Below are 12,804 nucleotides of genomic sequence, written 5' to 3'. Positions count from 1 at the left end.
CACAAACCCTGCCCTGGTCCTGCTGGCCACACTCCTCCTGATCCAAGCCAGGATGCTGGTGGCCTTCTTGGCTGTCTGGGCACACTGCTGGCTCATCTTCAGCCTCACCCCCGGGCCCATCAATCCAGCCTGCCCAGATCCCTCTGCAGACATTTCTACCCTCCAGCAGATGAACTCTCCCACCCAGCTTGGTGTCATTTGCAAACCTCTTTACTGTGAGGGTGCTGGAACCCCAGAGTAGGCTGCCCAAAGATTATGGAGTTTCCTTCTCTGGAGACTTTCAAGATCTACCTGGATGTGTTCCTGTGTGACCTGCCCTACCTGACCCTAGTTGGACAGAGGGTTGGACTTGAAGATCTCCAGAGGTCCCTTCCATCCCCTACCATTCTCCAAGTCTCTCATCCAGGTCATTAATAAGGATCCCAGTATGCCTCAGAATCACAGAATTATTGAGGCTGGAAAAGACCTCTGAGGTCACCAAGTCCAACCTACGACCTAACACCACCACATCAGCTAAACCACGCCACCAAGTGTCACCTCCAAGCTTTTCTTGAAGACCTCCAGTGCCGGCGACTCCACCACCTCCCTGGCCAGTCCATCCCAGTGCCTGATCAGCCTTGCTGTGAGGAGATGCTTCCTGATCAACCTAACCTAAACCTCCCCTAGTGCAGCTTCACACCATGCCCTCTTGCCTTGCCTCATGCAGGAGAAGCCTGGCACAAACTTCTCCCCTTACCCTGCGCTCTTCACGGTCCATCCTTAGCGCCGTTTCCCATGGAGCAGGCAAAGCAGAGGCGGAGCTGACAGATCTTTATTTGGCTTCAGAAGCAGGCAGCCAGATGCTAGCACGAAGTGGAAGCCAATTGCTGCCTCCAAGCTCCATCTAGTGACAGCAGCTCCCACAGCACCCCTCTGACTGGAGAGTCTAACAGGTTTGATTGGGGGCTGGCTGCTCTCCACAATGTTGTTGTTATTATTATTATATCTATCTTATTACATTTTTATTATATCTATCTTATTACATTTTTATTATATCTTATTACATTTTTATTATATCTTATTACATTTTTATTATATCTTATTACATTTTTATATTTTATTATTTTAATTTAGTATTAATTTTATTTTAGTATAAATTTTATTTATTATTATTATTATTATCTGTTCTCATGAGTTTGGTTTTTTTTTTTTTTTTTCCCCAAGCAAATCCAGTAGCTTCCCTGTTTATTCCCAAGGCTATATACATTGCAGAGCTGTCTCCTTGGCTGCTTCATTCCCTCCAGCTTCAGTCAAAACTGTCTGTGTCTTCCTTCCTCTCTGCAACCAGCTGCTCAGAGAAGGGGCAAATAAACTGGCTGGCCACTGCAGCAGCTTCCATGGCATCACTCTCTGAGTGGCTGTTGGAAGGGAAAAAAAAAAGAGAGTTTGCTATTCCTGGGAACAAGGACTTCAGAAGGGTGCAAGGTCACCTTGTGAAATTCAAAGAGGATTTCAAGGAGCAGATGTATGGTGGAGGGGCTCAGGCCATGCTGCCTGCAGCCAGGCACCCCACTCATGCACAGAGGATGTTGCTGTTATCAACTCTGTTTATTCATGGAATCATAGCATGGGCTGGCCTGGAAGGGACCTTAAAGATCATCTAGTCCCAGCCTCCATGGGCAGGGAACATGGACAAGAGGTACTAAGGGGCAGCTTATTGCTCCAGGTTTCTGTGATTTCATGGAGAGACATCTCACTGAGAGGGGCTGGGCTGGGGCAAGAGAAGGGCAATGAAGTTGGTGAAGGATCTGCAGAACAGGGCTGGTGAGGAGCAGCTGAGGGACCTGGGGTTGCTCAGCCTGGAGAAAAGGAGGCTGAGGGGAGACCTTCTGGCTCTCTACACCTCCCTGAAAGGAGGTTTGAGTTAGGTGGAGGTTGGGACCTTCTCCCAAGGAACAAGCAACAGGACAAGAGGGAATGGCCTGAAATTCTGCCAGGGGTTGCACATGAGGATCAATTTCTTGCCCTTGAGGGTTGCCAAAGCCTGACCCAGGCTGCCCAGAGCAGTGGTGGAGTCCCCATCCCTGGAGGAACTGAAAAGTCCTGAAGACATGGTGCTGGGGGATGTGGTTCAGCAAGGGACTAGTTAGTGCTGAGTTAAAGGTTAGAATCAATGGTCTTAAAGATCTTTTCCAACCTAAATGATTCTGTGGTTCTATGAACTGATTGGTCACTAGGTAGAGACTATGCCCAGATGCTGGGACAGCCTGGCATGTTTCAATCAATATCTGAATCAAGACAGGGTAGCAAACATTTTCTATTTCAACTGCTAGATCAGACTTCTTTTTGAGTGGGAAGAACAATTATTTCAGTCCAGGGAGACAATTCTGTGATTAGAAAAAGGTATCTCCTGGGGTCTGTCTGTCACTTGAAACGTGACACTTCTTAGCTGTGATTCTCCATGCCAGCTCTGCTTTAGGTAAGGCAAACCTGAGTGCCAGATGGGCTTGGCACATAGGAACAGAGATTACCATGGCTGCAGGCAGAGAAATCAATGGAGGTTGCCCAGAGCCACAAACACCTCACACTTGAACTAAAGAATTTGTTTTTCTAGCTCTGCCAACCTCCCCTGGGAGTGTGGCTGCTGGCAGGGTGACAGGAGGTACACAGGTGTGTGGTGGAGGGCTGCAGTTCAGCAGGGACATGCCCAGAGCCATGCTGATGGGGAATCACAGAATGACAGAAGGGTAGAACTGTTGGGGGTGGAAAAGCTCTCTAAGATTGCTGAGCCCAACTCTCAGCCCATCAAGTCCAACTGTTAACCCAAAACCACCATGGCCACTAAACCACGTCCCCAAGTGCCATGGCCACACTTTCCTTGAGCACCTCCTCCAGGGATGGTGACTCCACCACCTCCCTGGGCAGCCTGTTCCAATGTCTGACCACTCTTGCACCAAAGAAATTCTCCCTCATCTCCAACCTAAACCTCCCCTGGCACAACTCCAGGCCATTTCCTCTTGTTCTATCACCTGATACTAGGAAGAGACCAACCCCCACCTCACTCCAACCTTCCTTTCAGGGAGCTGTAGAGACCCAGAAGCTCTTCCCTTTCTCCAGGTTGAACAACCCCAGGTCCCTCAGCTGCTCCTCTCCAGACCCTTCCCCAGCTTTGTTGCCCTTCTCTGGACATGCTCCTGCCCCTCAATGTCCTTCTTGGAGTGGCCCAAACCCAGGATTTGAGGTGTGACTTCCCCAGTGCCCTCCTGATCCAGGATGCCTTCTTGGCCACCTGAGCACACTGCTGGCTCGTGTCTAGCCAGCTGTCAAACAGCACCTGGGCAGCTCCTCTTCTGCCAGGCAGTTCCCAGCCACTCTGCCCCAAGCCTGAAGGCTCCATGGGGTTGTTGTGACCCAAGTGCAGGACTCAGCACTTGGCTTTGTTGAATCTTTTCCCATCCACCTTGGCCCATGGATCCAGCCTGGCCAGGTCCCTCTGCAGAGCCTCCCCACCCTCAAGCAGATCAACACTGCCACTCAGTTTAGTGCCATCTGCAAACTGACTGAGGGTTCCTCAATTCCCTCATGCAGATGATTGCTACAGATGTTAAAGGGAACTGACCCCAGTTCTGAGCCCTGGGGAATCACCACTAGTGACCAGTCACCAACTGGATTTAGCACAAGTGATTTTAAAATCTGGACAACTCAACAAATCTTCCACCTTTCCCCTTTTTGAGGCTCTCAGCCCTTCTGATCTTCCTGTATTACATCAGAACTCTATGCTTGGGGCAAAATCTAGGCACTTACATGTTACTAAAAGTTCTCTTCAGGACTTTGATGAGCACAGTCATTGAAGGACAGGTCTGTCCCACCCACCTGGTGTTTAGAAAGCTCTGGTACAACCACAGAAAGCAAAGCTCCTCAGGGATGTTTTCTTCCTCTCTCCCCTGCACATCTGTGTTGATTGGATCTGGAGAGCTGGTTAAGAAAAAGAAAAGGAATAATAATTACACCAACCCCTACCCCATGGGTTTGTACCCATTCCCCCTTGTCCTGTCACTGGGCACCACTGAACAAAGCCTGGTCCCAGCCTCCTGGCACCCACCCTGGAAGTACTGATCAGCATGGATGAGATCTTCCCTCAGGCTGCTCTTCTCCCAGCTAAAAAGCCTCAATTCTCTCAGTCTTTGCTCACCACAGAGATGTCTCAGTCCCCTCAGCATCTTTGTAGCCCTTTACTGTACCTTCTCCAGCAAGTCCTTACCCTTCTTAAACTGGGGAGCCCAGAACTGATCTCAGGACTCCACATATGGCCTCACCAAGGCAGAGTAAGGGGACAGGAGAACTTCCCTCTACCTGCTGACCTCACTCTTCTTCATGTCCCCTAGGAGACCATTTGCCTTCTTGGCCACAGGGCCACACTGCTGCTCATGATCATCATCCCATGCCCCTTTCCCCAGAGCTGCTCTCCAACAGACCATTATCCTGGCCTGGATCAGGAATAGTGTAGCCAGCAGGACAAGGGAGGTTCTTCTTCCCCTGTACTCAGCCCTGCTCAGGCCACACCTTGAGTGCTGTGTCCAGTTCTGGGCTCCTCAATTCAAGAGAGAGGTTGAGGGACTGGAAGGTGTCCAGAGAAGGGCAACAAAGCTGGGGAGGGGTCTGGAGCACAAACCCTATGAGGAGAGGCTGAGGGAGCTGGGGGTGTTCAGCCTGGAGAAGAGGAGGCTCAGGGGGAACTCATTGCTGTCTACAACTACCTGAAGGGAGGTTGTAGCCAGGTGGGGGTTGGGCTCTGCTCCCAGGCAACCAGCAGCAGCAGGAGGGGACACAGTCTCAAGCTGTGCAGGGCAGGTACAGGCTGGAGGTTAGGAGGAAGTTCTTCACAGAGAGAGAGATTGCCCATTGGAATGTGCTGCCCAGGGAGGTGGTGGAGTCACCATCCCTGGAGGTGTTCAAGAGAAGCCTGGATGAGGCACTTAGTGCCATGGAATGGTTGATTGCTTAGGGCTGGGTGATCAGTTGGACTGGAGGATCTTGGAGGTCTAGTCTAGTCTAGTCTCCAACCTGTACTGACACATGGGGTTGTTCTTCCCCAGATGCTGGACTCTGCACTTGCCCTTCTTGAATTTCATTAGGTTGCTCCCTGCCCAGCTCTCCAGCCAGTGCAGGTGCTGTTGGATGGCAGCACAGCCTGGTATTTTTCTGGTGGGTGTGCTAAGGACCAAGCCTGCCGCTCAGGTGCAAGGCTGACGTTGGGTTATACTCAGAAATCACCTCCCTGAGAGGCTGTGAAAGGCAGGGCAGGCTGGTGGGGTACCTCTGCTCTTGCACAGCAGCTCCAGGAGCAGCCCATGGAGAGGAGACCAAGCCCCAGCCCACTTGGAATTGTCTTTTCCCCAGCAGTGTCCATGCCACCCCCCTCTCCTTGGAGCCCTGCCCTTCCCCAGGAGGTGAAGCTGTCACCTGCGCTTGCGACCCATCAGGCTCTGAATGAATTTCTGAACCTGAGCATTTCCTCTCATCTTGCTGTACTCACTGGTGAACAGTCCATCTGAGTGCCTCTGGGACCTGTGTCAGGAGGAAAAAACAGAACAACAGCTGCTCCTCCCAGCCATCAGATCTGGGATGTATCACAAGGCACAGAAGTCTCTCTTCCCACCATCCTTGCAGCCCTTCTCTTCTCCTCTTCTGCCTCCTTTCATCTCCTTTCATAAGAAGGACATGGACCTGCTGGAGTGGGTGCAGAGGAGGCCATGAGGTGAAGTACCTCTCCCATAGAGACAGGCTGGGAAAGTTGGTGCTGCTCAGCCTGGAGAAGAGAAGGCTCCAGGGAGACCTTAGAGCTGCATTTTAATATCCAAAGGGGACCTACTAGGAGGCTGGGAAGGGACTGTTCAGAAGGGCCTGTGGGGATAGGATGAGAGGCAATGCTTTGAACCTAGAGCAGGGGAGATTTAGGTTGAGCATTAGGTGGAAATTCTTCACAGGGAGGGTGGGGAGATGCTGGAACAGGATGCCCAGAGATACAGTGGAGGCTTCATCCCTGGAGACATTCAAGGTCAAACTTGCTGGGTCCCCAAGCAACCTGCTCTAGTTGGAGACGTCCCTGATAAGTGCAGGAAGGTTAGGCAAGATGACTCTTGAGGGTCCCTCCCATGCATTCTGTGATCTTGAGGGTCTTTCAGATGAAGCCTGTGCTTCAGCTGGCTCTGAAGCTGCATCCCCCTCACTGATGGCATCCCGTCTCCTGTGAAGACTTCCACACCCCAGGAGGGTGGTTTTGGCTGGTCCTTACCTCTCCTTGAGGCCCACCAGATTCTTGACCAGCTGCCTCACGTAGGCATTGCCATTCATCTTGCTGAGCTCACTGTGGAAGAGCCCATCAGCATGTCTCTCAGTCCTGGCAGGTGGGAAGACAAAGGTCAGCAGCCAGCTTATTAAGAGCAGAGAACAAGCACTGAAAACTGCTCCTCAGGGAAAGAAGCTCTCAAAGAAAGATGGACAGGAATTTGTGCCACATTTTGGTTATGTTCTCATGGGACTAGGCTGTTTGAAACAATCTTCCACCCCAATCAGGCTCTGTAAGAACCTCCTGGGAAAACAGACTCAAAAGTGTCTTTTTTTTTTTTTTAATTGTAGTTTGATCTGCTTGGGGACCTGATATTTTTTTCCCCTCTGAATTAAGTCATAGAATCACAGAAGGATAGGGGTTGGAAGGGATCTCTGGAGATCAAGTCCAACCCCTCTGCCAAAGCAGGATCACCTGGGGCAGGTCACACAGGAAGGCATCCGGGAAAAAAGAGACGGGAAAAAAGAGACGGGAAAAAGAGACGGGAAAAAGAGACGGGAAAAAGAGACGGGAAAAAGAGACGGGAAAAAGAGACGGGAAAAAGGACGGGAAAAGAGACGGGAAAAGAGACGGGAAAAGAGACGGGAAAAGAGACGGAAAAGAGACGGAAAAAAGACGGAAAAGAGACGGAAAAAAGACGGAAAAAAGACGGAAAAAAGACGGAAAAAAGACGGAAAAAAGACGGAAAAAAGACGGAAAAAAGACGGAAAAAAGACGGAAAAAAGACGGAAAAAAGACGGAAAAAAGACGGAAAAAAGACAAAACTATTTGCACTCACTGAACTAATCAATTTAGGGAAGAGAAAGAAAAAAAAATTAAAACCAAACCAACCAACCAAAACACAAACCAACAACAGCCTAACAGCTACAAGTTGTGGAAGGAAGGTAAAAAGCTCTTTGAAGAAAAAGCCATAGAGCAAAAGGCAGTGGAAGCACAAGAACTTACCTCTCCTGGGATGGAATGGATGCTGAGAAGTGTGGCAGGACAATCAAGGGAATCATCAGCCTCCACAGAGCAGTCATCAAGGCAGGCATGTTCTCTCCTGGATCAAAGCACAGCATCTGAGGAGCAGCACAACAAAATGCCCTTGGCCTTCGCCAGGGACAGGCCAGATGCCCCTCAGAAGTCCTGGCCACACGAGGAGCAGCACTACAACTGAATTAGGCAGGGAGTGCTCTGCCTCGGTGAGACCACATCTGGAATACTGGAGTCCAGTTCTGGGCTCCCCAGTTCAGGAGCGAGAGGAAGATGCTAGAGAGGGTCCAAGGGAGGCTGTGAGGACAAGTAAGGCACTGGAGCATCTGTCTGATGAGGAAAGGCTGGGACACCTGGGGCTGATTAGCCTGGAGAAGAGAAGGCTGAGAGGAGACCTTATTAATGTCTGCAAACATGTGAAGGGTGAGTGTCAAGAAGAAGGGACCAGGCTCTTTTCAGTGGTGTCCTGGGATAGGACAAGGGGCAGTGGGCACAACCTGGAACCCAGGAGGTTCTATCTGAGCATGAGAAGAAACTTTGTTGTGAGGAACCCTGGAGCAGGCTGCCCAGAGAGGCTGTGGAGTCTCCTTGTCTGGAGACTGGTGAGACCACATCTGGAGTATTGTTTCCAGTTCTGAGCTCCCCAGGAGGGAGGGGAGGGACAGGGAACTGCTGGAGAGAGTCCAGTGGAGGCTTCAAAGATGCTCTGAAGATGCTGAGGGGACTGGAGCAGCTCTGTGGGGAGGAAAAGCTGGGAGAATTGGATCTTTTGAGGCTGGAGAAGAGCATCTTGAGAGGGGCTCTCATTTGTGTTTATAGCCATCTGAAGGGTTGGTGTCAAGAAGGGGCCAGGCTCTGGTGTCCTGTGACAGGACAAGGGACAAAACGGAACAGAGGAAGTTTGATTTGAACATGAGGAGAAACTTCTTTGTTATGAGGGTGCTGGAGCCCTGGAGCAGGCTGCCCAGAGAGAGGCTGTGGAGCCTCCTTGCCTGGAGACTTTCAAGACCCATCTGGATGCCTTCCTGTGTGACCTACCCCAGGTAATCCTGCTTTGGGAGGAGGATTGAACTCAATGATCTCCATAGAGGTCCTTTCCAACCCCTACCATCCTATGATCCCATAAATTCCAGCCAGCAAAGAGAATATTCCTTCAAAATACAAAAGGTGACCCACTCAAATCATCCATGTGCTTGTCAGCTGGAAGTTGTTTGTAGCTCTTATCTCACCACCACCACCCAGTCCCAGAGCACTGGGCTGAGATCATAGAATCAAGCAGGTTGGAAGAGACCTCCAAGATCATCCAGCCCAACCTAGCACCCAGCCCTAAGCAATCAACCATTCCATGGCACTAAGTGCCTCATCCAGGCTTCTCTTGAACACCTCCAGGGATGGTGACTCCACCACCTCCCTGGGCAGCACATTCCAATGGGCAATCTCTCTGTGAAGAACTTCCTCCTAACCTCCAGCCTGTACCTGCCCTGCCACAGCTTGAGACTGTTCACGTTGGGCAGCCCTGAGGACAGCCAACCTCCTCCAAAATGCAGAAGGATGAAGCAGCTCAACTGCTACACTAAATAGATCAGGCTGGGAATGGGGCAAGGGGAAAAAATTGTCTAACCAAAATGCCAGTTCATCAGCTTTGTCCTGAGCAGATCCATGCTGCTTGCTTATTTCCCCGCAAGAAAGAGAAACCCCCTCTGAATTACTGACTGCTTAGTTCTTTTCTGGCTCAAAAATCCCCAAATTGAAGTTAATGATAGGAAAAGGTGTTTAAAAACCAATGGCTGTCACAGCTGGAGCAAAAGCATGTGAAAATCTGAGCAGAGAAGCATAGAATAGAATCATAGATGGAGCTTTGTCCTGCTCTGAGTCAGTTGAAAACCCCTTGAACATGCAAGGAGATGCCCTGAGAGTCAACCCACCAGCAGCACAAAGCCAGGGAATGAAATCACTCCATTCTATGCCATGTCTTTGAAGAGCTGAGCCTTCAGGGAGAGGATTTGAAGCACTCATAAAAACCATCCCATGTGGACAGCTGTTAGTGTACCAAGAGCATGCCCAGGAGAAAGAAATCTGAGTTTGGGGCTGGTTGGTTGTTTCTTTTTTTTTTTTTTTTTTTTCCCTCCAGACAAAAAAGACATGTACCCAACAAAAGTACATCTACACACAGGAGAAGGGAAGGGAGGTTGTGTGTGCTGCTGTCTGCCTGTCCCCTAATCTTTAGGGAAGGAAAAAAACAAAACAAAAAACCCTCAAAGCAACACATTTTTGGTAGCAGCTAAACCTTATTTTTTGGTTTTTTATGGAGATAAAAGGAAGAAAAGCATATTTGGTCTCTCACAAGCCACTGCTTGTTTTCCCTCTTGACTTTCCAGGCTCTCTTTGCAGCTCTGTGCCTGCAGAGGTGTGTGCCTTTGGGAGAGGGTGCTCCAAGGATCACCCAGGAGCCACATCTGTCATTTATGCAGTACCTGCCTCCCTGTCCCTTCTGCCAAGCAGCAAATGAGAAGACAAAAGGAAATGACCTCGAGTTGCCCCCAGGGGAGGTTTAGGTTGGACAGGAGAAGAAACTTCACTGAAAGGGTTCTCAAAGGCTGGAACAGGCTGCCCAGAGAGGTGCTTGAATCCCATTCCTGGAGGGGTTTAAAAGCCACAGACACATGGTGCTGAGGGACATGGTTTAGCTCCAGAGTTGGTAGAGTTAGGGAATGGTTGGATTCCATGATCATTTCCAACCAAAATGATTCCCTGCTTCATCCTGCACATAAGCAAACCTTGCCTTCTTAGTCAGTGTCCTGGAAACTCTCAGATAATTCTTGCTAACCCAAACCCAAGATCCTCCTGCTTTGGTTTTATTTTAGTCTGGAACTAGACAGTACCAAAAGCATTAAAGGAGCATCAGAGTTGCCTGAACACTTTCCAGCTGCCCTGCTGGAACTGTTTGCTTCCCTAGAGATACTGCAAGATGAGAAGAGGCAAGAGGAGGAAGGACAAGAGAGGAGATTTGTGCAGAAAACTATTTAAGCCACAGCACAAATATTTGATGGGGGCTGCAGAGCAGACAGGGGAGAGGTTTTGTATGACTGAAGAGCCATAAGCTCCATCTCACACACACTGCTGATGCTTTAGGGTGGTGTTTTCCTGCCTGGCTTGGCTGTGAGGGGGATGGGAGAAGCAAAACAAGAAGGCTATTTCAAAGATCAATTTCTTATCAGAGTCCAAACAAAACAAACTCCACAGTGCTGCTTCCCAGTACTGGCAAAGAGCTGGAAACAGTCACCAAACCCAGAGCAAACCACTCTTCAGGGAAGGGAAACCTGGATCCTGAGTCCTTTGGTCTCTCACAAAATGCCTTGACCCCTGGCCAGGATCTCACCCCAGCATTTTGGCCTTCCTTGTGCCATCCCTGGGCTGACATTTGTCTTGGAGCACCACATTTAAGAGCTCATTTAAAACCCCTCCCTAGCTCCAGAGTTTCCCTTCTCTTCAGAACCTTTCAAGCTGCTCATCAAGTGACTCAGTTTGGGTTTTTTCCCTTTCTGGACATAACTGTGCAGATCATATTTGCTTGCTGAAGTTGCTAGAAGTAATGGCTGTTGGGGAGCTTCTCCTGTGTATCAATAATGATGCCTTGCATTGGGTTTTGAATCAGTCAGAGCCCAGAGAGGAAGGAGATCTTCAGTGCCATCACACTAGAGCTGTTTAACCTTCTTAAAATACTTCTGAGCTTTTTGTTGCCCTCCCCACAGATGCTGGCTTTCAATAACTGCAAACTCCTCAGCTAACTGGGACCTGGAGCTGAAAGTGTGCACCAAGCCAAGCCAGGACCTGGGAACATCCCAGACCTTTGAAACAGGCAAACATCAGATTGCACCCAAAAGACTTTGCTGAATCAAAGCTCCCATCAGCCTGCAAGAGCACTACAGCTAGGAGAGCTTCCAGCACAGCCTTTTCCCACACCACCTTACTCCTACCCATCTCTTGTGCTCTACCTAAAACTAAAGACCATACACTTCTGGAAGCCCTGTGGACCAGCTCCATTCACAGGATGTCAGGGGTTGGAAGGGACCTCTGGAGATCATTGAGTCCAACCCCCTGCCAGAGCAGGAGCAGAGAATCCAGCACAGGTCACACAGGAACACATCCAGATGGGGCTGGAAAGTCTCCACAGAAGGAGACTCCACAACCTCTCTGGGCAGCCTGTTCCAGTGCTCTGTGACCCTCACAGGGAGGAAGTTCCTCCTCATGTGGAGGTGGCACCTCCTGTGCTGGAGTTTCTCTCCATTGCCCCTTGTCCTAGCACAGGGTGCAAGTGAGCAGAGCCTGGCCCCTGCCTCCTGACCCCCAGCCCTCAGATATTTATAAACATTGATTAAATCCCCTCTCAGTCTTCCCTTCTCCAGACTAAAAAGCCCCAGGGCTCTCAGCCTCTCCTCATAAGGTCTCCAGAGAAGGAAAACCCCTCACATTACCAGCAGCCAGGAGATGGATGGCCTCATGGCCATGGCAAAGCACCAAGGAGGTCTGAAATCCACCACCCAAAAAGTGAAAGGGGGGGAGAGGACAGCCTGCCAAGCCTGCCCATGGGAGCATGGTGGTACTCACCCAACTGTGGTCCCTCCAGGCTCTCTGCTGTCTCACTGCCCCACTCCTCTCCACAGGCCCCCTATAAATCTGCAACCCTTATCAGAAGCAATTATTTGGGTCAAGATATGAATATGAGTACTCAAGATTAACAGCAAATAATGCACCCAGGCTGGAATGTCCTTTTAATTAGTCTCTGAACCTGCCCAGCTCGTTGGCAGCAGTTTGATGGACTGTGATTTCTGCTGAGGGGTAGATAATTCCTGCTTCTGCCTCTAATGACAGTTGTTTGGTGGGCAAACATCCCTGAACCAATTGGTTCATTATCATTGCTGTCATTATCTCTCCTCCTGGCTTTAATTACCTCTTGATAGGGAGCTTAATCTTCTGCTCTTTTTTTTTTTTTTCTTTAATCCTGGCTTGGATTTTGTTTGCAATCCCCAGGAGCTCTGGGTGAGTGTGTGCACACCTGTGATTTGGTCACTTTTTTAGGGCAAATATCTGCTCAGTAAGCCTGAGGAGATGATAGTTTTCAAGCTGTGGTTTTCACAGCCCTGCCTGAGATAGCTCTGCTGAGAGCTGGCTGCATCGCAGCTCCAAAAAAAAAAGAAGCATCTTGATACATGCACAGAAAACATCCCAAATAGACCCCCAGCCTTTGCTGGGGTTTGGAGCTGGTTGCTCTCAGCTGTTGCTGTTAAAGGAAGCATGGAAATGAAGAACGAAAATTAGGATTTTTTTTTTTTTTTCAGTGGTGCCCAGTGCCAGGCCAAGAGGAACTAGGCACAAAGTAGAACATAAGGAGTTGCATCTAAACATGAGGAACTTCTTTAAGGGTGGTGGAACCCTGGAACAGGCTGCTTAGAGAGATGGTGGAGTCCCCATCTCTGGAGACATTTCAAACCCACCTGGAC

At 49.7% G+C, this 12,804-nt stretch overlaps 1 protein-coding gene across 1 annotated transcript; it reads right to left on the bottom strand.

Moving 5' to 3' along the window:
• Positions 1 to 1,285: 1,285 nt before the first annotated feature.
• Positions 1,286 to 11,932, bottom strand: SCT (secretin). The gene is made up of 6 exons (XM_054390631.1): positions 11,912 to 11,932; positions 7,274 to 7,370; positions 6,275 to 6,379; positions 5,443 to 5,547; positions 3,853 to 3,954; positions 1,286 to 1,397 (listed from the first exon to the last, which is right to left on the bottom strand). The coding sequence occupies exons 2-6, from the start codon at positions 7,360 to 7,362 to the stop codon at positions 1,286 to 1,288; spliced, it is 513 nt and encodes a 170-aa protein (XP_054246606.1). The 5' UTR covers positions 7,363 to 7,370; positions 11,912 to 11,932.
• Positions 11,933 to 12,804: the final 872 nt, after the last annotated feature.

The sequence above is a fragment of the Indicator indicator genome, chromosome 21 (assembly GCF_027791375.1).
Source record: "Indicator indicator isolate 239-I01 chromosome 21, UM_Iind_1.1, whole genome shotgun sequence".
NCBI lineage: Eukaryota > Metazoa > Chordata > Aves > Piciformes > Indicatoridae > Indicator > Indicator indicator.
The sequence above is the reverse complement of the archived record's forward strand: the minus strand, read 5'-3'. Positions and strand labels throughout refer to the sequence as shown.